Source organism: Stenella coeruleoalba, assembly GCF_951394435.1.
Source record: "Stenella coeruleoalba genome assembly, chromosome: 8".
In the NCBI taxonomy this organism is placed as follows: domain Eukaryota; kingdom Metazoa; phylum Chordata; class Mammalia; order Artiodactyla; family Delphinidae; genus Stenella; species Stenella coeruleoalba.
Window position 1 is genome coordinate 12,041,940 of NC_137154.1, and position 27,637 is coordinate 12,069,576.

At 54.7% G+C, this 27,637-nt stretch overlaps 1 protein-coding gene across 1 annotated transcript; it reads right to left on the minus strand.

Annotated features, from left to right (window-relative positions):
• Nucleotides 1-578: 578 nt before the first annotated feature.
• P2RX3 (purinergic receptor P2X 3) lies at nucleotides 579-27,170 on the minus strand. The gene is made up of 12 exons (XM_079929635.1): nucleotides 27,003-27,170; nucleotides 20,197-20,332; nucleotides 19,686-19,757; nucleotides 19,453-19,516; nucleotides 18,651-18,744; nucleotides 18,354-18,431; nucleotides 17,612-17,753; nucleotides 16,922-17,058; nucleotides 2,170-2,263; nucleotides 1,833-1,898; nucleotides 1,187-1,264; nucleotides 579-791 (listed from the first exon to the last, which is right to left on the minus strand). Exons 1-12 carry the CDS (start codon nucleotides 27,119-27,121, stop codon nucleotides 678-680), a joined length of 1,194 nt encoding a protein of 397 aa, XP_079785761.1. The 5' UTR covers nucleotides 27,122-27,170; the 3' UTR covers nucleotides 579-677.
• Nucleotides 27,171-27,637: the final 467 nt, after the last annotated feature.

Genomic DNA, 27,637 nt, shown 5'->3' on the forward strand with positions numbered 1-27,637 from the left:
GAGACCCCGCGCCCCAGTCCTACTGGTCTCCCCTAAAACGGGGCCTGCCTGCGTTCCTGGGGACAGCATGGGGCTTACTCTTGACTAAGCTGAAACTAATCACGGTCAAGGTGGAGGAGACTGAAGCAGCAGGGCAGACGCTCCCCGGGGGTTCATTCTTTTCTTGTGGGGTGTGGGCGGTGGAGTTAGGCAGACGTGGGTCCAAATCCCAGCTCTCTCGCTTCCTGGCTGGGTGGCCTGGGGCAAACGACTCAGTCTCTCTGAGCCTCAGTGTGTCTTCAAAATAGGGAAGCTAATATCTACCTCGTAGGATTATTCTAAGGATTAAATGAGATAATGTGTGTGAAAGTGTCTGGCGTTTGGGGGGCCCTTGTGGCCACTAGTTATTCCTATTATTAGCTCTACTCTTCAGAAGGGGATGACTCATACCACTGCCCTGGGGGTTCTGGGAAGCACAGAGGGGTGAGGCGAGGGGTGAAGGTGAGACTGAGGTCTTAGTGGGAACAGGACGTGTCTTAGAGCAGTGGGAGGGCCAGACACCTGGTCCCGGCTGTGGCCTCAAGGGGTGAGCAGCAAAAATGAGAGCCTCTCCCCTCTCCCATCCCCGTTGCCCAGGTGGGACCCTCTGTTGGGAGGCCTGGAGCCCAAGGGGGAGAGTGGGGCCCACAGAAGAGGCCCTAGTGGCCAATGGAGTAGGCGCCTGAGTCCGTGGACTGCTTCTCCTCTGTGGTCTGGTCGCTGGGGTACACGGGGTTGGCCGAGGCCATGACCTTCAGCGTGGTCTCATTCACCTGCGGGCAGAAGGGCTGGCATGATCGTGCTCTGACTGTGGGCAGGGTCCTCCTATGGGCCCCCGTGGGACAGACTCAGCCTTTGGGGCTCGCAGCCCGGTCATAGGGGAGCTAGAGCGAGTCTGTGACCCCAAGACTCTTCCCATGCACCTCAAGGGCAAACAGACCTGAGCCAACCAGTAGCAGGATTTGTCCCTCCCCGAAGCAGAGAGGGGACAGTGAGTGGATGCAGACGATGACCACAGAGCCCACTCTTGGCCGGAGCCCCTCTTGTCGGGATCCCCAGTACGCACTGAGGCCCCCAGGAGGTGGGCCCCTGAGAGTCTGGGCTCCGGCTCCCCTCCCTGCCCCGTTCCTCTGCCTCTCGTGGGCGCACCCCACCCTCCCCGACTCACCTCCTCAAACTTCTTGGCTTTGTAATGGTCGGCCCCCTTGAGGAAGTTTAGCAGGATGATGTCGCAGAGGACAGTCCCCTGGAGGTGGAGAGCAGGGCGGCTCAGCGGGGCAGCGCGGCGGGAAGCACGGGCGGCAGGCGGGACTGCCCTTGGGGTCGGGGTGAGTCCTCCAGAGACACCTGACTGATGGTTCCTCTTAGGAAAACATCGAGGGGCCTTGCAGAATATCTCCAGAACCCACCTCCCCAGCTCCTGGGGTGAGCCCAGACCAGACTGCAGAGGGAGGACTTGGTGGGAGAAGCAGAGGGACCGCGGGGGTCCAAGTCCCTGGGGAAGGGGCTCTGTCCCCACCTTGCCAGCTGGGCTCTGTTCCTCGACCTGGCTCTCAGGTCTGGGAACCCTGGAGTCTCCTCGCCCCCCTACACAGTGGCGAACGGGGACTCTGTAGCAGGTGGGGGGCTGCCGTGGAGTGAGTGAGCTCTCCAGGACTGGAGATGTTCACGCAAGGGCTGGCCCAGCAGGGAGGTGAGGGCAAGAGGTTGGGCTCACGGTCTGGGAAGGAGAGGGTCACCGCTTGCCCAAACCCTGCCAGCCTGGGCCGCACCCTGAGTGGCCTCCGGACTGAACCCAGAGGGGCTGCACTCACCACTCCCACAGAGGTGAAGGCTGCCACGGAGCTGATGATCGTGGGAATGATGTCAAACTTGCCAGCCTGTGTGCGCAAAGACCCAGGTGAGTGGGCACAGCTCCAACAGGGCCAGGGCGAGGCCTGACGTGGAGCTTGGCCCCCCAGCCGGGAAGACCCTGGAGCCTGCAGGGCTCTTGGTACATCCGCAGGCCTCACCTGCTGTGGACATGTGACCGGCGAGGGTCTCAGAGCTGGTCAGTGGCAGGACCCTGCCCCCAGAGGAGCCTCTTTAGGGCCCAGGATGGGTCCAGGTTTCCTCCCCCGTCTCCCGTGTCTGCCTGGCCCAAGGACTCACATTTCCATACACCAGCACGTCGAAGCGGATGCCGAAAGCCTTCAGAAGCGTGCGGTACTCACTGCCGTTCTCTGTCTTGTAGTACTTGGCAAACCTGGAGGCCAGAGGGGAAGGTGGGTCCCGCTGTGGGCTCCTGTCTCTCTTGCCTGAAAATTCAGGGGCCTCTAGGGCCCTATGACCCTCACCTACCGAGCAACCCTTACTGATGGTTTGGTGGGACACCTGCCGTGGTCCTCCCTGTGTGGTGAGCTGAACCCCTCCCTGCACAGGCGTCACCTTGAGGGTTTGTTAATAAGGCAGATTTCCAGGCCCCACCCTGAACCCGTGGAATCAGCATCTCTGTGGGTGGAGCCCAGGACTCTGTCTTTTAAATAACGTCCCTAAATGATTCTGAGGTGTATGAAAGTTGGAGCCCAGCTGGACTCCAAGCTTCTTCAGTTCCTTTGTTTGGGTTCCTTTGTTTGGGTATCCCCAGGCCCGGCAGGGGCTCCCCTCTCCACAGGCTTCTCAGTCTACTTGGGTTCAAAGCCTGGTTCTGCCACTTGTCAGCTGTGCAACTTGGGCCAGTTGCTTAACCTCTCTGACACTCGATTTCCTCATTTGTGAGTGGGAATAATACAGAAGTCCCGCTTCAAAGAGTTGCCATGAAAATTGAATGAAACCACGTGTGTCAGGGGTTTAGAATAGTGTCTGGAACAAAGTAAGCACCCAGGAAATGCTCACTGGTGTTGATACTGCTGAAAAAATACGTTGATTTCTAGAGCAGTTTACAGAGCAGTTTTAAAAAGTGTCTTTAGACACCTCATCTCACAGACTTGTGGAATAGGGATGTGACTGCTCTGTTTTTCACATGAGGCTCCAGGGGTTAAGTGACTGGTCCAGGGTTACCAACTGGCTGAGACCTGGTGCTGGATTTCCTCCAGTTCAAGAATTTGTCCTCTGTACCTTCTCTGCCTGGGCTGCTGGCTGCCAGGAACCGTGCTGGAGACTGATAAGAATGATCGCATTTAATTCTCACCAAACACAGTGAGGTGGGTGTTCATACCCCCATTTGGAAGATGCCTGTGGGGTGAAGGGACCCGCCTGTAGCCTCACAGTCAGTAAGGATTCGAATTGCATTTGGCTTTTGGCTTCTAAAGCCAGTGCGTTTCCCCTTACACGGCTCTGCCCACCACGGGCAAAACTCTAACGGTAGCAAAGTGCAATCTCTTTGGGCTACTGTCCCAAAGCTGTAACACAGGCTACTGATGCCAGCATCCCAGGAAAATGGTGAGGATTAAGTGAGAGGATGGTCGAGAACGAACTCAGAAACCTCTGCAACTGTGTGGCGTCGACATCGGTCTCATTCGGTGCCTCCCTTTCAGTGTTTCCACTCCCCAGAGATTCCCAGGCCAGTCCCAGGCCTCTCCCAGCACAAAGAGGGAGTCTGAGAAACTCCTTCCCTGGAAGTGTTCCGTGATTGACGTGACGCCCCTCCCAGGGATGTCTGCCTTCCAAACTGTCCGGCAGGGAGAATGAAGTGCTGAGCCCAAGGGGATAAATAATGGAGAGCTCACGGGCAGGGGAGGAAGGTCATCTGTGGTGGGGAAGAGCCTCCTGAAACTGTAAGTATCGGCCGCTGTCTGCTCTGGCTGCCAGGGAACTTTGGGGTCAGGCAGAAATGAGTTCAAATCCTGGCTGCACCACTTGCTGGCGGTGTGGGGCCTTTTAGGGGGATTAGCCCTCAGGGTTTGACTTCCCACGCCTATAAAATGGGGGTGCTCAGGCCCCCTTTGCAGGTCTGTTAGCGAGAAGGGTTGACCCCTGAGACCAGCCCTTCGAGGCAGGTGCTCTCCTGATTCCCATGTTGGACATTTTGCACGCCCCTCCACACCCAGTCTCTGCCCTTCTCTGCGGGGCCTGGGAGCCTGGTCTGCAAAGACTGCTTCCTTCCTGCCCTCTGGTTCCAGCTGGGTTCAGCCAGTGGGAGGCACCCACAGGAAACCAGACGGTGGGAGGGAAGAAGGGCGAGGGCTTTTCCTCTCCCAGTTCCTCTGCTGACTTCCGTCCTGAGGCCCAGAGCCTGTCGGGTGCACCCTCTCCAGTCCTGTGACTGCTCCCTCCCCTTGCCCTGCCAGCTTAGCTGGTAGCAGCCTTCCTGTGGTGGCCGCTCTGGTCCTTCCCCAGGCTCCTAGCTTCCTTTAAACTGCCTGCATCTTTGCACACATTCGTCCTTTTTTTTTTTTTTCTCCGGTATGCGGGCCTCTCACTGTTGTGGCCTCTCCCGTTGCGGAGCACAGGCTCCGGACTCACAGGCTCAGCGGCCATGGCTCACGGGCCCAGCCGCTCTGCGGCATGTGGGATCTTCCCGTACCGGGGCACGAACCCGCGTCCCCTGCATCGGCAGGCGGACTCTCAACCACTGCGCCACCAGGGAAGCCCTTACAGCCTTTTTAAGGCCTTAGTCAGGTAACAGGTGCTTTACTTGGGCACACGGCTACAGCCCTGCCCAGGCACAGGCAAGACAGAAGATGGGCCGCCCTCCCCCTGCACTCCTTCCTGACCCAGCTAAACCTCTCCAGGCCTGAGCTTCCTGTTCTGTACAATGGGGATGGTAAGGGTCAGTGTCCTGGGAGGAAACAGTCAGTGGTCTCAAAAGGGACGACTGCCTGAATTGGAATTTTGATCCACCCTTACAACTCCAAAATCTGTGCTCTTAACCCAGAACTGTCCTGCCTCTGAGCTCTAAGTGGCCATTAAGGACACAGGCAGCCCTCGTGCTGGATCTCAAAGCCCTTCTGCAGTCTGTGTTCTGTCTCACATCATGGGAGAATTCAGGGCCCTTGTCTGAGACGTGTGGCAACTGAGAGATGGGGACCAGGCAAGGGTGAGAGGTGGGTCACAGATGCTAAGGGCCGGGCAGAGCCTGGGACTGTGGTCCTGAGGGCTACATCCCCAGCCTACGGCTGCAGCCATGGAAAATGCTCTGACATGGACCCGAACAAAAAGTCAGCATCCTGGGCACTGCCGTTCAAAGCAGGGCTGGCTAAATTTATCTTGGGAAGGAATGTGAAGGGAACAGGGAGAAAACCCAAAGCAGACTTGGTTTTCCTCCAGCACCTGCCTTCCAAGAGGCAATAAGCATGATAAGATCATATCTCACCACCCACACACCGTTGGAGGGGGTTTGGCAGGGACTGGTTCTCTACCCGGGAGGGCAGGAGGAGGGACAGCTCTTGGTGGGTGGGGGGAGGCCCCCGCTGCAGACAGGGGAAGGACCCAGACATCCTGACTTCTGCACTCAGTGTGGCCAGTGGAGATCACAGAATCTGGCCCAACCCTGTGGCAGAGATGGGCTTGGCATTCACCAGGGTCTGGGTTATCTTCTCTCCTGGCACCCGGCTGGACCATATTTCCCAGCCGCCTCGCATCTAACCTGGGTCCTGTGACTAGTTCTTGTCAATAGACTGTGAATGGAAGTGAGGTCTGTTACGTCTGGGCTGACGTGTGTTAGAGTTGTGTGGCTTCCTCATCCTCCCTTTCCTCGTGGCCAGGTGCTGTAGAGTCAGGGGAGAACTGAGGCCCTAGAGGAGACATCCACAGGTGGCAGGAGCTCAGATCCCTGAATGACTGTACGGAGCTCCCCACCCTGACTCACAGGGCACTGTGCCATGAGCAAGACACAAACCTTTGTGCTGAGCCACTGAGATGGGGGGGCTGTTTGTTACGGCAGTTAGCAATATTTACGCCGACCATTACAAACTCTTATAATGTTATTGCTGAGAAGATTGAGGCTCAGGGAGAAGAAGTATTTGCTAAAGGACAAAGAATGAGTTAAAATTGGGAGTCATTCAACATTAGACAGAGAGAGGGTAAGGATACCACATTCCTAGGAATAAACCTTCTAAGAAAGTCCAGGAGATCTGTGTGTGGGTCTATGGCTGTCTTTAACTAGCTTTCTGACCCCTGGCAAGTCACTCAACCTCTCTGAGCTTTTTACCTCGACTGATAAATGAGAGTAAGAAGAGCTACAGGAAGGATGAGACGAGATATAGTACGTGCCCAGATATAGTACGTGCTCAAGTCATGTCCCTTTCCCTTCTCATCCTGAGATCAAGGTAAAGTGAAATAATAGTATCTAGACTTGTCTGAACCATTACACTCTCTGGCCTCCTGGAGATAATAACACTAGTAACAATAATGGCCAACATACCTTGAGTGCTTACTGTGTGCGAGGCACTGTGCTAAGTGCCCGACACCTCCTAACTCATTTAATGCACACAACCACCCCACGAAATCCAGTACTGCTGCAATTCCCATTTTACAGATGAAGAATCAGGATCAGAGACGTTATGCCACTTGTCTAAGGTCACACCACCAATAGTCAGTGAGTGGAGACGGGATTCAAAGCAGGGCGGTCCAGTTCTAGAGCCCACACTCTTAGCCAGTATCCTAGACTGTTTGTTGTTGTTGTTGCCTGGTTTCTGTTAGGTCCTGGCTAATTTCTTTCAAGTTCCCCGGCTGGGAGCCCCTTTTGCATTTACAAAATGACCCAGAGTCATCAGGTGGGAGTAGGACAGAAAGCATAGGAGAGCCATGAAGTGTACGAAGAAGGACCCCAACCTCCTCATCTAAAAAGGGGAAGGGGCCTTCCTTGGCCTGGCTCACCTCTCTTTTGACGTGTTCCCTCTGTTCTCTCCTTATCGTCAATGAACTCTCTTGCAACAGGGGGGGAAAAAAGGGGGGTGGGGGGAAGGGCTTGGAATTCCCTGGTGGTCCAGTGGTTAAGACTCGGTGCTTTCACTGCCGTGGGCCTGGGTTCGATCCCTCGTTGGGGAACTAAGATCCCATAAGCCACACGGCGTGGCCAAATAAATAAATAAATAAATAAATAAAAGGGCTGAGCTACCCCATGCCTGGGCCCTGATTTCTCCCAAATCCTCCGATTTCTACCTCTCTGGCTTTGGTCTTCTCGTCTGGGAAGTAGAGTTGGTGAGAATGATACCTCCATTCAACACCTTGGCCTGGAATACCACCCTCCCCTCAACCTGGCTGGGTCCACCTTCCCAGCCTCATCTGCAGAACCCCTCTCACTGCACACACACCACGCTATCTGCTTCCTGTACTCCCCGAACACACCCCATAGACAGACTTCTGTGCCTTTGCCCATTCTGTTCCCCTCTCCTCCCCTCTTCCACCGTGCAAACTCCTATTCGTCCATTAGGGCCCAGCTCCGTGGCCTCTCATTTTTTCCTACATTCAGCAGATCTTTGGAGCACGCTACCCTATGCCAGGCACGGTGCTAGGCACCGCTGATCCTTTGGCAAGCTCTGCTCTCATGCGAGGAAGAGAAATACGAATGAACCATGCAATCCCATAAATACGTAAAATTGGAAGTAACCCATAAATAGGTAAACTCGGACATGAGGGCTAGGAAGGAGAAGAGCGCCATTCTAGAGCACAGGTAGTCAAGACGCTGGATGGAGGCTGCAGGGTCAAGGTAGGCTTTGGTGGAAGTGCCGTGAAAGCTGAGACTTGAAGGATGGAGAGCTGAAAGGTAAGGACAGAGCGGGGGCAGCTTTCCCGGCTGAGGGATCTGCAAGCCCTGTCAAGGGAAAGGACGTGGTGTTTTGAAGAAGCTCAGAGAGAGCCCTGGTGGGTGGAGGACAGAGCCAGATGGAAGTGGCCGTGGCGGGTACACCTGGCCCTGGCCGCCACAGCCAGTGTGTGTCTCTCTTCCCACTTCCACGTTCAGGGACTTCATGCTTTAGCTTGAAATTGACCGTGGTGGAGTATTTCCACTACGGAAATTGGCAGGCCCTACAAATCAGCGCCGTTTTCTTTTTCTCCGGAGAGCCGGCTTACCAGTGTAGCACTGGGGCTGTAAAGTCCCCCTAGGCTACCTTTCCTATCTCTGCTGGGATCCAGGCCTCTACTCCAGTACCTGCCACACCAGACTGTAGTTAATAATTGGGACTATTGACTACAAGCTAGATCTCACTGTCTCTCTTTGCCCAAGGGCCTACCCAGCGCAGCAAGGAGTGGGGTAAATGCTTGCTGGAGGGATAAATGGATTTCGGAGATTCTCAACATCTCGCAGATGGAGCTTAGCGATGTCAGCCTCCAGGTTTCCTCCTAGTGACTCAGGCTTCTGCATTCCTCGCTGTTCTTCAGGTAGAGCTAGTACAAGGTGGTAACAAAGGCTGTTTCTCTCCCCAGCAGAAACATGTAGGTCTGGCAGCTGGCTGGGTGGGAAAGTAGGCGCTCTTGGTGGGAATAGCCCCTGCGGAGGGGAAATGGGGAAAAGGGTAGGGAGATAATACACGTGCAGCGCTTACTCCAGCTAAGTGCCAGGCCGGAGACTTCCACACCCATTATTTCACTGAGGTCTCCTAACAACAGCTCCATGGCATACTTGCTGGCTTAGGGGCTCTGAAACGAGACAGTCCTGGGCTGGAATCCTGGCTTTGCCACTTGAATGAGCTACATAACCTGGGGCACAGTGCTTTATTTCTCTGAATCTCAGTTTCCCCCAGGTATGAAATGGAAATATAGCAACAGCTGCAGGCTTATTGGAGAGGATTCCATGAACTGCTGGAGGGGAAGGCTGAGCACAGCACCGGCTCGCAGTTTTCCCTGAATATTATCTATTACCATGAGGCAACGCCGTCCAGACTCTCCGGGCTGGAGGGAAGCACCACAGCTCTCCTCAGGCTACTGGGCCTGCAGGGGCACAGCTGGGATCTGAACTCAGGCCTCCTGAAGCCTGTTCACCCGCTGCTCACCCACTGCTGCTTCCCTGAGAGAAGATCCAGAAAAGAGAGTTCACTGCAGCCTCAGCGGCGGGCAGGGAGCTGGTTCAGCTGGTGCCTGAGAGAACACCTCAGCTGTGGAGGAAAGCAGAGTGTGGCTCTGACTGTGAAGATGCCAGAGCTATGTGGGGAGAGATCAGAGCCCAGACACCGCCCAGACACCTGGGCGATTATTAAAGCAGTGGCTCCCCTGGAACTTCAAGGAGTCTGGATAAGAATAGCTGCAATAAAACGCGCTATGTGGCTGACGGAAGAAGTGCTGAGCCAGGAAAGGGAAGGAAGCCTGGGGGCGGGGCGGCACTGGCAGGGATGGCCACTGGGGTTGGGAGGCCCCCTGAGCCCGGGTGTTTGAGTGAAGTGGGGACAGTCATCTGGTGCGCTGACTACCCTCCACGATCCCAACACCCAGCCTCTGATCGTGGGCCCCTGAAGGCTGACCTCTGCAGGCCACATTCCTGCCCCTCTTTGCCTCGGGTTTCTGGGGGGGTGCGTTGGTTACTGGGAAGCACTGGCCGGCACTGGCCGGGGATCAGAGGGTGGGAAGGAGAGAGGTGGGGTACTTATTCCACCTGCTGCTTCCCTGCGGTTCTGCCTGAGGCTGTATTGCTCTGTGGCTTCTCCTGCCAGGGACCCCAGCTCTCGGCCAGGCTCCCATCCTCTCCACTGGCTGGGGGACTAGGGGTGGAAAGAGCTCCCACGCTGTTAGGCCCCGTGTGTGAGTTTCTTCACAAACCCCAGCTGAGCCTGCTTTCCCACCAGGCCCCTCACTGAGATACCTGTTCTGTGACCAGACAGGAAGCCCCCAACACAGGACTGAATCGAACACTTCTGAGGCCTGACAGTACTGAGAAGCTCGTGTGTGTGTGTGTGTGTGTGTGTGTGTGTGTGTGTGTGTGTGCACGTGCTATCTCTTGCCTCAAGCAGCAACAGATAAAGAATGAGTAAGTTACAAAGTCAACTACCATAGTAAGTCACTTGTCAGAGGTATCGCTGCAGGGCAGTGTGGAAGCTACATTCCACTGTGATATATATCACAGGTCTAGAAATAAGAGTGCATGTTTCAGCAGCCCAACTTTCCAGAGCCCTTCCCCAGATGCCCACATGCACTGATTCAGACTTTTAGAGCTTAGAGATGATCACCTTTAACCAACCCATTTTACAGAGGAGGAAACTAAGGCCCATGGAGGGAATGAGACTTGTCAAAAAAATCACACTGAGTTTTTGTGGCAAGGCCTGAACCATAGCCTGTGTCTCCTGACCCGCAGCCTGGACGCTGCTGTTTCACCTCTGCCTCATCTTAATTATTCTTGGCTCGCCCCAGCATCAAATGTTTTTTTGTATAAACATTTTTGTTATTTGGGTTCAGGTTTACCATCTCCACTAGATCAAAAATTCCTTGATCACAGGAACTGGTCCCGTTCATCTCCGGGTCAGCCGCGAAGCCCAGCATGTGATATAATTAGATGTTAAAAGAAATCCTCCAAGCCCTCCCCCACTTTAGCCATGAGAGGTTCCCTGCCGCTGCCTGCACACCTCCAGTGAGAGGGAGCCATTACCTGTGGGAGCAGCCCAATTCAGCTATGGACAGCTCCAACCCTTAGCAGCGCTTCCCCACGCTGAGCTGACATTTGTAATCGTCGGCAGTCAATAAGCTGAATGGAGAAGGGTTTTTATCACCACATTCAAATCCCTTGGAAGCTCTCAGACATCTGTTTAGAAACGATCCATCTCCCAAGAAGTGGTGGAAATTCCTTCCCAAAGCAGCGACGACGCGTAACTGTTACAACAGCAACAAACTTGCGGGATCTGGGCTGGGCCTGCAAGGGAAAACTTGGGCCTGGAATCCAGGCGTCTAAGTGAGGGAGGTGGTGTTCTCAGCAAAGCTTTTGCCTGGTAGGAAGTAATTTTGCCAGCTGAAAAATACTTTTACAGTTGATTTTATACTGATGGGAAAATATCTCCTGGCAGGCTCACTGCATGGGGTTGAGGCAACATCCTTCCAGCAGGCGGGACTCTTCCCCTTCGAGAAGGGTCCCAAGCTACAGTGATTTACTCATGTTCTAGGAATCTAATCCGCCTCAAAGGAAGACATTTAAAATACGGCTTGTTTGATCTTTTTTAAAAAATTGAACATATTACGATTTATCTTTAATGAGACAGGGAAGGTTCAATGGACACAGAGCTAGAAGATATACCTGAGAGCCTGGTTTACTAGCTGTCTTATCCTTGGCAGCAATCTTTTTTTTGGCCTCAGTTTCTTCATCTGTTAAATGGAGGAACCATACCGGTCCTGCCAGGATACCTGTGGCTGTGAGCACATGCTCTGGAGCTAGCCTGCCAGGGTTTGAATTCCAGCTCCAGCACCATTTGCTGTGTGGTTTGGGGCAGATAAATGCAACCTCTGAGCCTCAGATTTCCAGCTCTCAAATTCTCCCTCTTTAGAGTCAATGGGATAATCCACAAAGAGCACTTGCTAAGTCCCAGGCTCACAGGTAAGCGCTCAGTGAGTGTTAGCCAATATCTTCTACCCATAAGGTTGGTGGTTGTGAAGATAGGGTAGACACGGAAGTTAGCAAGGGCTGAATAAGTTCAGGATTGCTCTAATTGCCTCGCCTCTCACCGTAAGCTAAAGAAAGTGAAGGGGAAAATGGATCAGGGAGAATTCAAGCAAGTATGCCCCATCCAAGAGGGCCTTCACATGCTTCTGTGGAAATGATGGAAATGGCTGCACTTAACACGTATTCTATGGCTTTTGAAAGGAGAAAAATCCAGATTGGAGAAAGAAGGATCAAAGCCAAGGGCGCAGCTCGGTTCTGTCTCCGTCAGTTGGCCTGAGATCTTGCTGATCTGCCTGTTGCAACATGGAAGCAGAACACACGCCAGATTTCAGAGCTTCATGAAAGCTGCTGTGGGTACATTTCCAACACGAAACGATCACTAGAAACACCTACAGCACGAGGAACATCTAGCAGCTGAACGAGTGTTTTTTGTCCCAGACACCGAGAGAGGAAATCCAAAACTGCGTTGCCTTTTAGTAGCAAAGCTGTCTTAGGAACTCTCAGGGGAGGAACAAGAAATCAGACATTGCTAAATGCACCCTTTTTCTTCTCTCCTATCATTCCAGCAATCAGGATGGGGGTGGGGAGGGGAGGGGGGTGGTATATCCCTTATAGCGGCTTTTCTTTTCTTGTTTTCTTTTTTGCGAGCAATGTGTCGGTGGAAGGTGTGGTAGGATCAATGGGTAGATCAGGTCCCTGGCTTTGAGGACCAGCGTTCCTCTTCATCAGGCCGTGCAACCTTGGGCAAGTCTCAGAATCTTTTTGAGCCTACCTTGGGGGTGAGGGGTAGACAACGAGCTATAAATCCTGTCGAAAATAGGTGTGAAAGGGCTTTGCAAACGTAACCCTAGGGGCTCTTAATCTGAGGTCCAGGGATAAGCTTTCAAAGGCCTTCAGAGTCCTGGAATTTTATGCTGCATGAATATAAATGCAGAGAAAAAAGATGGACAAACTGCCCAAGTGGTTAATTTCCTGCAAAAGGAGTAGGACTGGGGGAGGGAGGAGAGTTTTCATGTCGTTACTCTGTTTGGCTTGGATGTATTATTCAGAGAATGGATTTAATCTTATTTGTAGAAATAAAGTATCCTTCATAAAAATGAAATTGCCTGAAAAATTGCTCACGTGTGTGAACATGTGCATTTTTCTTGGGCAATCAGTGCTTTCACCAGGGGCAGGAAGGGCTCAGAGACCTCAAATAGTTAGGGCAGGGCTGTGATATCACAAAGGAAAGTCGTCAAGACCTGTGCTGGGCGCAGAGCACAGGGAGATCAGCTAGGAGTTTTGTGAGCACCTAGAGGGGTGGGATAGGGAGGGTGGGGGGGAGGGAGACGCAAGAGGGAAGAGATATGGGAACATATGTATATGTGTAACTGATTCACTTTGTTATGAAGCAGAAACTAACACACCATTGTAAAGCAATTATACTCCAATAAAGATGTAAAAAAAAAAAAAAAAGACTTGTGCTGGGTATCTCCTCTGACCATGCTCCCTCCCCTCTACCCCACACTTGGACAGTCACCAACGTCCTGTTACTGCCCCCAGACACTGCACTATCCTTTGTGGTTTCCCTATATCCTTTGAAACAGTCTCTGTATTCAACTCTCTTCAAATTACCCAGTTTGCATATGCCATCTGTTCCCTGCTGGGACCCTGACTGATACAGTATTTATTTATTTATTTATTTTTGGCCGCGAGGCACGTGGGATCTTAGTTCCCCGGAGAGGAATCGAACCTGCGTCCCCTGCATTGGAAGCGCAGAGCCTTAACCACTGGACTGCCAGGGAAGTCCCCCGATACAGTATTTTAATAGACGCACACACAGGCGCACATGTATTCACTGACACACTCACGCACACTCACCAACTCACACAACTGATGCACACACTCACACCCACACGTCCACACTCACTCACATATACTCATTCACAAACACACACACACCCACTCATGGGCAAATGCACACTCAGTACTCCCTCAGCAACACTGCCTGTTCCCAGCACTTTGGGGAATGCAGTGTTCTGGTTAAAGTCCTGCTCTCGTGAGCTAAGGGTGCACCAGCCATGCAGGAACCCTGCCTCTGGGGCCCGTCACCCTGCGCACCATGGAATTCGCGATTCTTGCCAGTTCTTATTTTTAGGAATGCTGCACTTTGTCTGGGACTAATGTGGACGAACCCACCAACTGCACACCCTCAAGGTACTTGGAAAGGTTAATTTAGATGGACAGCACCAGGTGTTGGGTGGGAGTTGAAAGGAGACACGTTTTAGTTCAATACGAGGTCACCTCTCCAATAACCGGAGCCGCCAATGATGGACAGACCTTTTCTGGGGCTGCACCTCCAAGAATGATGTAGGACTTGGGAGCAAACGACGTCTAAGGAGACTCTAAGGTGCACCCGTGACCTTGGGCTCATCATTTCCCCCTTTGGAGGGTCTGCTTCCTTATCTGCTAAATGACCGCCTTAGTCTAGGTCTCTTCCAGGGGTCTTTAACAGCTCTAAATTATCTGAGTCTCTGAGTCTGCAGGCAAAGATCCTCAGGGGTGGGGGCGGCATTTGGAAAGGAGCTGCAGACGTAATTAGTGATGGAAATGCGAGTCTCTAGCTGCCTCTGGATGTCAGAGTTTTCAGATTAAAACAAGGCTGAATCTTGGCTGAATGATTCCATTCCCTCCAGAGCAAATGGCAACAGCAGAACGTTGGGGAAAAAAAAAATCTGGCCTCGGTTGGAGAGGGAGAGGCAGATGAATTTGTTTGGGAGACAAAAGGCCCGGCAAGGAATGGTGCTTCCAGGAGCTGCTAGTCTTTTAGCCTCCCGGGACCTCAGATTCTTCGTCTTTAACTGGGGATGAAAGTATCAACCCCACTGCCTGTGTTTTTCTGAGGATAAACAAAAGCGAATGACCGTAGCCTTCCTATGGGGTGGAAAACAGCCAGGAAAATAGGTTTGCGTTCAGGCACCCGTGCTTGCTGGTTCTGTGACCCTGAGAGAATGACTTAACTCGCATGCCTCCATTTTCTCATCTGTGAAGTGGGGGGACGGAAGCTCCTCCTTGGCAGGGGTGAGGAACCTTGAGCCAGAGCACACGGGACACTTTGTACGTGGGGCGGCCAGTATCGGGCCTCTAGCAAGGAGCCTTGCGGGATTCTACGGAGCAGACACATTCTACCGCGTCATAGGAACCGCACCGCGGCTGCGCTGAGCCTGGCCGTGACCCTTTTTCTCTTAACAGAGGATTCAGATGGGTGGCCTGGAGCCTCCCCAGCGGGGGATCTTAACTTAGTCTTGGGTGTCCGTGTGGTACCAGCAGCTTGAAGGCAACATGAGGTAGTGGGTGGTCACCCGGGGGAGGGATTTGAGGAAGCTTGGGTACAGCCCCCTGCTTGCCATGGCCACAGAGATTCCCCCACGCCCAGGCTACTCCTCGGGCCCTCTGGACACTCTTAAACCATAGGGTCAAACGCAGCAGCTTTGCCTCTTCATACTCCGGCCTGGAGGTTTTTGGTGAGGGGGGTCAGTCATCCAGGGCCCACACCTCTCAGATGGTTTCCTTTAGGCCCTCGGGAATTGAGCTTGCAGGGTCCTTAGGGACCCTCTGACCTGTCTCCCCAAATTTTCTCTCTCTCTTTTTTTTTTGGCCGCACTGCGCGGCATGTGGGATCTTAGTTCCCCGACCAGGGATCGAACCTGTGCCCCCTGCAGTGGAAGCACAGAGTCTTAACCACTGGACCACCAGGAAAGTCCCTGTCTCTCCAAATTTAACCCAAGCTTATTTAGGACCAAATCCATCTCCTGCTCTCCTGCTGTGCCTAGGGGTGATAGAGGGTAGAGGGTGGGGGCAGTGTGTGTGTGTGTGAGTGTGTGTGTGTGTGTGCGAGTGTGTGTGTGTGTGTGTGTGTGTGTGTCAGCCAAGCCACTACAAATTGCAAATAAGGAAGTCCAAACCAATTCTTCTTTAAATGAAAGACTTTGTTCTAAAGCTGTATGAGACCAAGAGTTGGGGTCTTCAAACTAGCCATATTCTTCATAAGCTCTCCTGCCAAATGAGTTATTTGGAAGGTTGAAGAATTCCCAATGGCCAGAGAGACGTTATGAAGATGAAAACTTGCATTTGAGATCACGAGGATTTTATTAATTTGTTACTATTTTAAGCCACCATACAAATATCCTTTGTATTGATTTCAGCGTGATGTACTGACTGAATAAATATGCCAGTTTCTGCCAGGGAGCTGAACAGTATTTTTAACCTACTTTAAAATATGTGTTGTTTCCTATGGGTTTTTTTTTTTTTTTAAGTTTAGAGTTGATTATGATAGCACTTTCAATTTTAAAAAATTCTTCTTTCCAGAGAATACACATATATTTTAAACTATTAAATATAAAGCTTAATGGGGCAGATAATTATTCTTTTAAACTACAAATAAAGGTGGGAAAAAAGGTGAAATGATTTTTTTTTGCTTATGTTTACTATTATATTAGATAATACCACTATAACAAAGGAAATTTGAATATATAACTGAAATATATTCTTATACCTATTTTTTCCTGATACCTGCCTATTTACCTAATTTAGCCTGTTTAGTGTATATAACACTGTATACGTAATCAGGGCCCTGCCAGAAACTTTAGGATCTTAAAAAATTAAGGAAAAAAACCTCCCGAGAGCTGAAGCTTTTCACACACTGGCTGATAGGCTCAAGATAATAAGGATACCATCACCATTTCATAGATAAGGAAATGAGGATGGGAGAAGGTCAAAGGCTTTTCAAGGGCTTTCAGCTGTTTCCCAGTAGTTTACCCCAAGTTCTTCTCTTTCCCCTTCTTCAAAATGGGGAGAGGGATCCCTTATGTCTCAAGGCCATTGGGAATATAACTGAGATGATATTTAAAGACTGGCATGAGTTCTTGTTTGGAAAGGCACTGAAAAACTAACGGCCATTGTAATTGTTATTTGTGACTCAGATGAAATCTCCTGGTTATGGAGAGAAATGCAAAATTTCCACCTTGTAAAATGATACCAATTATCGCCCTTGCTTTGTGAAGTGAGAAACCTCAGAAAACTCAGGGACAGGAGACGAGTGGGACTACGTACAGCTTCAGAGCCGGAGCTAAGAATGGGCTCAGAATCACAGAACCCAGCATTTCAGGAGACCTGGTCTTGTACTCTAACTGCCGGCTGGGAGCATGAATCCTCCACACGGTCCCTCCCTGTGACGGGGAACTCACAGGATGGCCTGTCCGTCTCCGAGTGGCCGACTGCTGGAAAGTCCTTCCTAATTTTGAGCTGAAATCTGAGGGGGAGGAAGTAGGACCGTCTCTGCCCAGGATGCGTTGCTGCCTGAAGTGTCCTTCTCTAGGACAGCCCTGCCTCCTTCTCCCGAAGTCCCAGGGGGACGGGGGTTACCTGAAGTTGTAGCCTGGGGAGACGCTGCTCTTCTCAGAAACGCTGTCGAGCCGGGTGAAGGAATATTTGGGGATGCACTGGTCCCAAGCCTTGTCCAGGTCGCACACCCAGCCGATCTTAATGCCCAGAACTCCCCCCTGGGTGGAGAAAGGGGGCAGATGTGAGCCCTCCCACAGCCCCCGACTCCCGGTCCGCGGTCGGAGTGGAGTGGGTCCCGGTGCGGGGGGTGCATGTCATGACAAATGGACAAGTGATTTCTTTTCATTCTCCAGGTGGAGGACGGAGGTCGGGAGAAAGAAGAGTGGTCTGTCACACGCTGCTTCGTAAAGAAGTTCTGTAGTTAAGGGTGACCGCCCTTGAGCCTCTAAATCCTGTTTTTGGTGTCTTTAGTCCCTTAGCTACAACCCAGGAAAGTGGCCACAGATCCGCTTTCCCACAGTGCAGACCTTCTTGGAGATCTGAGGCTTCTGCCTGCAGGTGAAGCGTGAAGACAGGAATGGGAAACTGAGGCTGGGCGGGAGGCAAGACCACTCAGGGCAGGGGTGGGTAGGACAGGCACAAAGCCGGTCGCAGGCCTGGGATGCCCCCACCAGGTGGCGCTGCGCCGCAGGCAGCTCCTCTTCCCCAGTAGCCGCTCCCCCTGCCCGAGGGCCCCCAGGCCAGGGAAGGGAAGAGTGGCTCGTTCCTCACCGTGCTGGCCAATTTGGCAAAATTCTGCCCCGCGAACTTGACCACATCTCCCACCCGCAAGATGGGGCAGAAGGGGGCCTTGTCGGGGTGGAAGCGGCATGTCTTCAGGTCGGTGGCAGTCAGGCTGGGAAGGAGGTTTCCCCTGGGGAGGAGAGGGCAAGGTCCAGGGTTAACGCGAGGACAGCCACGCTCGGATTTTCCTCTAGCCGTCCGGAGCCTCAGGGCCCCCGCTCTCTTGGCCGCTCGCCTTCTCCCTTACCTCTGTCCCTACATCTTTCTGGTGATTACCCCTCCCTCCCGTAGAAGGTTCTGTGTGCTGGGGCTCCCAGAGGGCAGGGGTCTTTACCCATGGCTCCTCTGTTGTGCCCGCCTTGTGCTTTGCATGTGGCCGACACCCACCCACGAGTCGCCAAATGGGGAAGTCACAGAAGAGGGGCTGAACTAAGAGAAAGGGGACACGCACACTGGGCTTGAGGTGGGGAGAAGAGAGATGGGAGGAGCGCCTCGGGCCCCACCTGCGGAGGCATCCGAGTTCCAGGCCCAGGTTCAGCTTGTCCCTCCCCTGCTCTGAGCAAAAGCCCCCGTGGGTCCCGAGCCCCAGGGCAGGAGGCTGGCAGAGAAACTGGCCCCAGGGTCCACCCTGGGGAGGCTGGGAATAGCAGCCCCGGGAAGCTGGGGGATGGGGGGGAAGGGTGGGGTGGCAGCACTGCTTGTAGGTTTTAGGGAGGGAGCTTGAACTCACTTCTCAAAGTTGAAGAGGGGGAAGCGGATGCTGTTCTTGATGAAAATAGTGAAGTTCTCAGCTTCCATCATGACAGGCCTGTGGGCGAGAGCAGGAGGTCTTAGCGCCTTGGGAAGAAGAGGGGAAACGGGAGGAGCTTTCACCCCAGGGACCACCTTCCTGGGAGCATCTCCCAGTGGGCACAGCCAGCCCTGGGAGTGGACAGTCCTGGGGGTGCCCAGAGATGCAGAGCTCCCCCTGCTGGCAGAGCAGAGCTGGGCTGGGTCCTCTTCCCGCCTGCCCTCCTCGGGTCCTTACATCTCCACCGTGTCCACCTCGGCGGGGCACCAGCCCTGGATCTCACAGGTCCGGAGCTCAGAGCTGTAGTTCACGCAGCGGCCCGTGAGGATCCCTGCGAGGGTGGAGCCAGAACTGCTAGGTGCACCCCTGGCCCTTCAGCCCTTCCTCCCCCACCCCTCCATCAGGGACGCACCCCCCGCAACGCACACAGGGACCCTGCAGGTGGAGGTAGAGGACAGGCAGGGCCAGGGACTGGGGGTCCGTTAGCCCTGCAGGGCTCTCCCCTCCTCACTTCCCGAGCCCTAGACAAGCCAGAGGGAGGTGACAGCCCTCCCCTCACACGTTCCAAGCCCCAGGCTCCCTGAAGACCCCTTCACCGCTTGCTCTTTCTCGCCTCTGAGCCTTTGCTGCTTCTGTTGCTTCTGCCTAGAATGCCCTTTTTGAAGCTTCTCTCTCCTGCCAAATCCTACCCATCCTTTAGGGCCCATCTCTAGGAAGCCATTCGGGGTCACCCTCCAGGAACCAATCTCTCTCCCTCCCCGCCCCCCCCACCACCCCGGGGTCCCAGGGTACCTCCGTGACAGCACTTGCCACCTCATGGCACACCTGTCTGCAGCACCACCCCTGGCCTGGGAACTCTGGGGGCAGCCCCGCCGGGCTGGCCCACAGCCCGCATCCATCAGTGCTGGCAGCGTGACATGGAACAGGCCCATTCCCACCCCTTCCCTTAGGGTGGCTTCTCCCCTGGGGGGGACGTGCTGCCCCCAGGGCCCCACTGACAGTGCGGGGCAGTGAGAGGTGGGGAAGAAGCTGCACTCACCCACCCCTGGGAAGCGCTCGGGCTGGCACTGGCTGTCTGACACACAGCGGAACTTCTCCTCGCTCTGCAGGGAGACAGGTGCGTGCAGGACCCGCACTGGCCCCTGCGGGGGCGGGGCCTGCCCATCGGCGGCCTCTGGAGGGTGGAGGTCCCCGGACACAGCTCCAAGGCTGGGCCCTGGGCCTCTGCTCACACCCTCACCCCACCCCCTGACCATGCTGTCCTCCCCTCACCTCTGGGCAGAATCCTTGCATCTGGTTTTCGGTTACAATCATCTTTGTGATTATGACAAACACGGAGGTGCCCTTGGGAGGAGGAGAAGGGAGAGGAAAAATGCAACGGTGCTAATTCTGTTATCCCCACTGTACAGACGAGGAAACCGAGGCTTGGACTAAGAGATCTGGCCAAGGTCACGGGGCTAATAAAAGGCAGAGGTGGGGTCCAAGCCAGGCTCTTTCCACCCACCTGGCCCTTCTTGCTCCGCGTGTTGTCCTTGATTTCAGGACAAGTTGTGCCAGGACTACAGAGGAACCCAGCTTCCCCCATACCTAGCGCTGCCTAGTGGAGAGGCAGACCCAAGCCCCCAACACCTCCCAAATGCCGGGGAAGGAGTTCTCTGGATCACCGATGCCACAGAATCTGGTTTGGGCATCCCATTGGCACTCTCCCTGTCTTGCCCTCTCCCCTTCAACCTGCCCAGTGTCTGGGCACCCAAGCACCCTGGGGTAGGTAGGGGGACCCTACCTGGGGTGGGGTCACATAATCAGACACGTCCATGACTCGGTTGGCATAGTGTCCAAAGCCCTTCACCTTGGTCACCACCGAGGACTCAATGGCTGTGTCCCGCACCTGGTACGCCTTCTCGTGCAAGAAAACCCACCTGGGCAGGAGAGCAGGGGCGGAGAGCAGAAGAGGGGCTAGACCCTTCAGACAGAGGCTGGGAGAGGTCCCCTTCCTGTCAACATCAAGAGGACATGGGGTGCCTGGCAGGGGTGCTGGAGGCATGGCTTAAACTCATGTTTCTCTACCTTTCCCCTCACTTCCTCCTTAAAGAGCCCTTTTACCCTAATTGTACCCGCCTGGAAATTTTAATACCATAGATATCATTTATGTCCTGTTTGTGTTTTTGTGCTTTCTACATTAGAAGAGTGAGGTTTTTTTCTTATTCTCCAAGAACCAACTTTCACCCCTGTTGAGAACACACTGTCTTTCTTTCCCTCTCTGGCTGGCATGTGGGCCGAGAAGGGAGAGGATCACAGGCCTCTGACTCTGCGCATCCCAGGCTTTGCTCATCCCAGGCTTTGCTCATCCCAGGCTTTGCGCATCCCAGGCTTTGCTCATGGCTGTATCCTAGCTGCCGACACACAGTAGGTGTTCAGCAAACAAGTCAGCGAAGGCCCTGGGAGCTGCGCGCTTCGCAGAGGCTCCGTCTGTGCAAGGGTCCGGTGAGAAGGGGCAGAGGAGGAAAGGAGGGGCCTTGCCAAGCCCTCACCTGGCAGGTAAAGGGAGTCGGGCGGGAAGGGAGGAGGGGCCTGTAATCTTATTCGTTGGATTCTGCTGCCACCCAGTGGGCATTTACCTGTACTGGCTTCTCCCTGCAGCTTCAAGCCAGTGCGGGACCACGTGGATCGGGGAGGGGCCCCTTCCCTTCTGCCCTCCAAGCCTCCCCCAGCAGCAAGAAGGGCCCGCCGACACATCACTTGTTTCCCTCTGCGTTTCCGCGAGGTGCCCACCTTTCCACGTGAAATCACCCATCCCAGCCCTCGAGGCTCGAGCCACTCTCGGCCTCAATACCACGCGGGGCCTCAGTACTTGTTCCTGACAGCACGTGGGGAGGCACGTTCACCGTCCCCGCCGTGCAGACCAGAAAACCTCTTCAAATATGTTTGGAAAGTGCTGCGTGTGCTCAGCTTTGGAGAACACTGGTGACGTCTCAGGGAATCTAGGAGCGTACTTTTGGAAATGCGGGGGTTAGGGTCATTTTCTGATGCTAACCAGGGTGGTATCCGGCTGCAGAACTCCATCAGACGAAGTTGAGTGGCAGAAACGGAGACTGTGGCACAGAGGAGACAAAGCTGGGGGGCTCCCAGGCTGGGAAGCGGTGAGGGCAGCTCGCAGGCTGACCCAAGGAGTTTATGAGGAGGGGTTAGGATGTCAAGCCCAGGAGTTTTCTGACCCCTGGGGCCCCCTGATGTTGGGAGATGCAGAGGGGAGCAGCTCCCGGGTCGTGCCGGGGTCACGGTCACTTGTGGGGTCCTGTTTATGGGAACACAGGCTGACGTTTGCAAGCAGCTCCTTGTTCCGTTTTCAGAGAGAGGGTTCGGAGTCATCCCCCCATTGGGGCTTCCCGCGCCCCTGAATTCTGAATGCTGTCTCGAGTGGGAGAGAAAGGCTGGTCACAGCCAGCCTGGCAGAGGGCTCCTAGCCTGTCACCTGTTTTACGGTTGCTGCCGTATCCCAGGCAGCATTCTGAGTGATGCACTATTAAGAGTTATTTGCCTGCTTGTAAAACGTTCCCGGGAACGCCACGCCTCCGTGGAAGTCCGCCGTGCTTTACTTCCCTAGCCGTGCTTTACTTCTTCTGTTTTTAAACTGGGAGGGGTTTCATCAAGGCCTCCGAAGGGAGTGTGGCTCCCATAAACATCCCACCTGCCGTCTAATGTCCTGGCAGGAGGGAAGGGAGCATCGCTATTACGGAAAACGGTGAAGTCACCGAAAAGAGCGCCACCAGCTCCCGGGCTGGGGCCCTTGGAGTGAAGGGAGGGAGGTTGCAGCTGGAGCACCTTTGCCGCTGCTGTGCCCTCATCCAGGTGGGAGCCACAGATGCCACACGCCCTTCTGGAACCTCCGTGTGCCTGGCCACGGAGCGGACACTCCCCTGAGTGTGGATCAGTGAAATGGTCTCCTGGAGCCCCTCCCCTGTCCTTAAAGGCTGTTCTCGTTCAGAACTCTGAGAAGCAGAGTTCGGATGGTTGTTTGTCGCCGTATAATCAACACGGCACACGGAGTGCTGTACGTGCTGAGGATTCATTGAATCCTTACTCACAACCCAACGAGACACCTGTGTTATTATCCTCACGTTTCAAACGAAGGAACCAAGGCACAGAGCACTGCGCTGACTCGCCAAGCTGGCCTGCAGGCTCCAACCCCGGCAGACGGCTGCAGGGCCAGAGCGCTCGCGGCCACCCCAGGGGGGTCCCCAGCTGTGTTCCACTCAGGGCCTGGCCACAGCTGGCCCCCTGAGCTGGACCCTGGTCCTTGTCCTGCTGGCCCTGCCCCATCGCCTGGGACAGCACCTCCTAGCTCAGGAGAGTCTCAGGAGGAAGAGTCCAGGGCTCGAGGGACGATTAGCCAGCCTCTTTCCTTCTGGTCCTCCACCCTCATGGCTCCTCCTGTACCCGGTCGGGAGGTGCGGCCGCGTCAGAATTCTCTCTCCGAGTTAAATAACAAGCGGAAGAGTTTCAGTGGCCCCGTGGGGCCCAAAGGCATCATCAGGGCAGCTCAAGATAAGGGGATGCTGCATTTCCAGAAGAGAGGGACTGAGTCTGTCTCCAGAGGCCAGGGCTGAGGAGATGGGGCAGGACTGAGCCTTCAGTTCTTGGCATTTACTCTGCTGCTCTGACTTGTTTTTTTCTCGTGTTCCTGGTTCATTATTTATAGAGCGGAAGGCGGGTGGCAACTCCTTGGCAGGTGGGATGTGCAGGAAGGAGGCCAGAGCAGTGTCCCAGCACCCTCCTGTCCACCCCGCCCCGGGAGTCAGGGAGGAGACCGGGGAGGGGTGTGTGTGTGTGCGCGCGCACGCGCGTGTGTGGGGAGCAGAGGGGTCTCTTAGGAAGGTGTGAGCTGGGCCGAGCGAAAGGGGGACATGCAGGGGAATCTGAGAAATAACAACTGTCACCATCTTCCTGAGTCACCCGTCCCAGGCAGGCACGGGCTTATGTCGCCTCCCCTTCCCAGGACTCTCGGAGGGGGCATTCCTACACCCATTTTCCAGATATGGGGACTGAGACGTAGAGATGTAAAGCGAGCTGTCTAAGCTCCACTCCTGTTGGTGTCGGAGCCAGGCTTCTAACCAGGTCTCCCCCTCACGGGGCTGCGGTGAGGGTGCAGGGGACACAAGAATGAAAACCACTCCTCTCTCCTGACCTGCAGGAGGGGCTTCAACACTTCTTCCCACCATAAGGCACCTGGTGTGCCGTCCAGGTGGCTCAGGGGCTACCTTGGGCCGAGAAGGCGGGATTCCACGTCCCGCTCTTTGAACTAGAGAGGCTCCCCCTTTAACTGCTTTGCACGTTGAGCTCCATAAGATTTTACACGAGGCTGAATGTCATGAATCAGAGCGGGTGGCTGTGCAGATGGGCCTCGTAGGGGGAGGAACAGGGCGGGAAGAGCAGGGCTGGGACGGGTCAGGGGCGCCATCAACCTCCACAGGCCCTTCCCGTGGATGGAGCATCAAAGGGCCAGGAATGCCCTCCCTGCTGGCTTCCAGGAAGGTGGCTTCCCTGGAAACCAACCTCAGGCCAAGCGCTGCCCGCTGCTGCTGGGGACTCAGGCCCCAGGGATCTTCTTCCTCCACCTCAGGGGCCCACAGGATACAGGAAGGGGGTTGCCTCTTAGGAAGTCCCACCCCCAGAGGAGACTGGCCATTACCACCTGGGCCTGAAAAGAGAACGTGAGAAACACCTGTAAGTCCTGGCCTCTCGTGTGTGTGTGTGTGTGTGTGTGTGTGTGTGTGTGTGTGTGTGTGTGGTCGAGTAGGTGGTGTGTCGCTGTGTGAAATGGTTGGCTCATGTCATATACGTCCTAGGTAAAGCTGTGCATCTGGTCTACCTGGCTGGGCTCATACAGAAGAGATTCAAGTTAAGCATTAACATCAAAGCACTAAAAATCCTTCAGATTCTCTTGAGTCTAAGCCGTGATCATCTCTCTTCTCATGACCGCATGGACCCTTAGCAGGTTCTCCTGTATCCACTTCTACCCACTGCAATCCTTGGTGTACCAGCCAGGGCAATCTTCCCATCTCTCTCTCTCTCTCTCTCTCTCTCTCTCTCTCTCTCTCTCTCACACACACACACACACACACACACACACAGGTTAAAACGCATCAGTAGCTTCCCATCCACATCCATTACTCTTCTGTAAAAACGAAAGATCTGAGGGTGTCTGATCTGAGGGCCTCTGCCTGTGACGGCACCCCCATCTTACACCATCCTCGCCTTTGCTCTCTCTGCTCCAGCCACAAAGACCTTGTCTTCCCCGCATTTGCCAGCCTCTTTCTCTTTGCAGAGCTGGGTTTCCCTGCCTGGAACCCCCTTCCTTCCCTTCCTTCACCTGGGCTGCTTCTACTCATCCTTCAGCTCCCGGCTTCAATGTTACGTCTCCAGAAAGCCTTCCCTTACTTCCCCGACCCCGGTCAAATTCAAACACCTCTGCACTGGTGGCCCTCCTAGCTCTGTGCGGCCCTTCTTCAACCCTAAGCCACAGCTGGAATTTTACATTTGTTTGTGGAGATGATTTGATTAATATCCGTCTCTAGCACTGTCAGCTCCATAAGGGTGATGACCCTTCCTGCTTTTGCCGACCGCTCTCTCCTCGGTGCCTAATGCCTGTCATGAAGAGATGCTTGATACGTTTTTTTCTACATTCATGACAATGGATTCGTGCAGTCCTAACAGTGCACGGGCTCATGTGCACAAAGATGGGGCTCAGGCCAGGGGCTGAGCCAAAGACCGCACTGATGTAACTGCCAGGCACTGCTCTGCGGGGAGCTGTCAGGCTGGGAGATCGATGGGGTTGGATATCAAGACGCCAAAGAGCCTCTCACACCCGCCCCAGCAGGCTGGGCTCCAGCACTGAGGATGGAGCATCAGACTGGATCAGCATGAGGGAGAGACAAGGGCAGTGGGGGGGCTGGAGCCTGCTGTGTCTCCCCTCCATCAATCTCCTGCCTGGAGCCCACGGAGCCAGGCCAGGCCGGAATGTGCTGAGGCAGCTTTTGCGCTCACCTGGACCAGCGAGGTACCATTTTGCGGCTATAAACAACCACAGCCTCACATATACACGGGAACATGGAGCCTTTAAGAACCAACTGTGCCCCAGGCGCTGGACATGCAGCTGGGGAACATTTGCAAACATCACATCTTGTGAAACCACGAGTTGGAAGGGAACTTCATTTAACGCCATTTAATCCTACCCCAAAGCTTGAATCCCTCCTCTAATATCTCCGAGAGGTGCACTGGCTGTGCAGCCTTGCCTCCAACATCCACGTGAACGGAGCCCACTGCCTCTCAGCAAGCGTGTGGTGCAAGACAAACCCCTTAATCCACGCCTGCCCACCTTTCCAGGCTCACACCCGCACGCTACGCCGGCGCCTCGCAGACCAGCGGGCTCACTCTCGCAGCCCCGCCCACGCGCATACAGGCCGCCTTTGATCTCCTTGCCTCAACTCCTGGCCCGCATCAGTGGCTTCCTGTCTCACACGCGCAGAACTCTTGTCTCAGGGAACAGCACGAGCCTAGACCCGCGTGCCAGGAAAGAAAACCCCCGAGGTTTCTGCCCAGCTTTCCTAATGCAAATGACCACAAGAAGGACAGAACCTGTGTTTGCCCCCCGGCCATCGTCTGCTCTGCGCATATATATCTCTCTGTGTGTGGGTGTGTACAGCGGGTTGCCTCCAAGAGGTGGGGGCCGAGAGGGGCGTGTTCGGACCTTGATGGCTCTTAAGCAGCTCCCAGGATGGGTTCTAGGGTACAACGTCAGGTAGATGTAGGGAATTTATGCCTTCTGACAAAGGGGAGCGTTTCTGGATCCTTGAGGGGAGTCCTTACATCATGTTCAGAAAAGCCACTTCTCTCCACAGTAGCTCTCCCCTTGAGTGGCATTTGCACCTGTGTTTCTCCCCACCCCTCCCCAGGGACAGAGGCCCTCACCCAACGCCCCGCTTTGTCCTGCCCTCCAAGAGCCAGGGCTTCTCCCCTTCCACGTTCTCTCAGCATCTCCCCCGGCCAGACAGGAGTTCCTCACTCCACAGCGGGTCCGTTGCCTCCTTCCCCCTCTGCCATCCACCTGGTCAACCCGTCACCATCTCCCTCGTCTCGGCACCTTCCCTTCCCCTTCCCTGGCTCCCCTGTCTTTCCGAGACCCCCGAAGAGTGGACTGAGGGGAATGGGAAGATGTGTGTGTGTGGGGTCTGTCTGTCCTCTGGCTTGCTTGGGGCGGGGGGGGGGGAGACGAGAGAGGGGAGGGGAGCTGGTCACTTGGGACCTCTCCTGGTGGAGGGTGGTGCAGGGGCAAGGGCTCCCCTCCTTGGTGTGTGTGCATAGAGGCCGCTGCCCAACTCCGGAGGATTTACTGGGAAAACGCACGCATCTGGGGACAAGATCCCCGATGGCGGCAGCAGAAGCCAGTTTCTGGGATGTGGCCCCATGGAAGAGACGGTGGGCCCCGAGCGGGGAGAAGCTCAGGCAGCTGGGCAGCAACACCAGGGGCAGGACGGGGAGGACCGGAGGCCGGGAAGTCCTCCTTCTTGGACCTGAGGGCCACAGACTCACCCCACGAAGTAGGAGATGATCAGCAGCTGAACGGCTCGGTTGATGATCCCGATGGTCCAGCTCTTCACAACCACCGACTTGGTGGTCTCGTAGGTGAAGAAATCTGAGATGCAGTTCATGCTGAGACAGTGACCCCTCAGAAGAGACCCGATGGTGGCCTCAAGGAGGAGAGGTCACAGGGATGGGGAGACAAGAGATGGAGGCCTGGAGGGGGCAGCTTAGAGGGTCTTGAGGAATGGGGAGCCTGTTCCTTTAAGTCGGGCAACCCTAGCCCAGGGCTCAGCCTTCCTCTGCTCTTGACACTCTGGGCTGCCAAGAGTCCAGGGCCAGGGTGGGGGACCCCCTTTTTGTTCGTCTCCACCCCACTCCCCTGTGATGTCATGGCAGGGGTGGGGTCTCCAATCCCAGGCTCCTGATTGCCCAGGATGCATCTGGCTAGGGCCCTCTGGGACTCATGTTTTATCTGCACTCCGTGTACCGTTTCTGTTCCATTCTCTTATGCTGCATCTTCAGCCTGGCTCACCAGCTGCTTCATGCTCTCCTGAAAGCCCCTTGCAATATCCCACCCCCCAGCCACGAAACAGCCTGCATTCCTGAGGGTCTTCCTAACGCTGCTCGATTCTACAGCCATCCTC

Bases quoted from the DNA above. Each gene is read 5' to 3' on its own strand.
- P2RX3 (XM_079929635.1), bottom strand. From the start codon at position 27,121: ATGAACTGCATCTCAGATTTCTTCACCTACGAGACCACCAAGTCGGTG. The intron at 2,264-16,921 runs GTAACCCCCGTC...TCTGGCCTCCAG, and splicing joins TCCCCAGGCTACAACTTCAG to GTTTGCCAAGTACTACAAGA. The intron at 1,899-2,169 runs GTGAGTCCTTGG...TTGCGCACACAG, and splicing joins ACGTGCTGGTGTATGGAAAT to GCTGGCAAGTTTGACATCAT.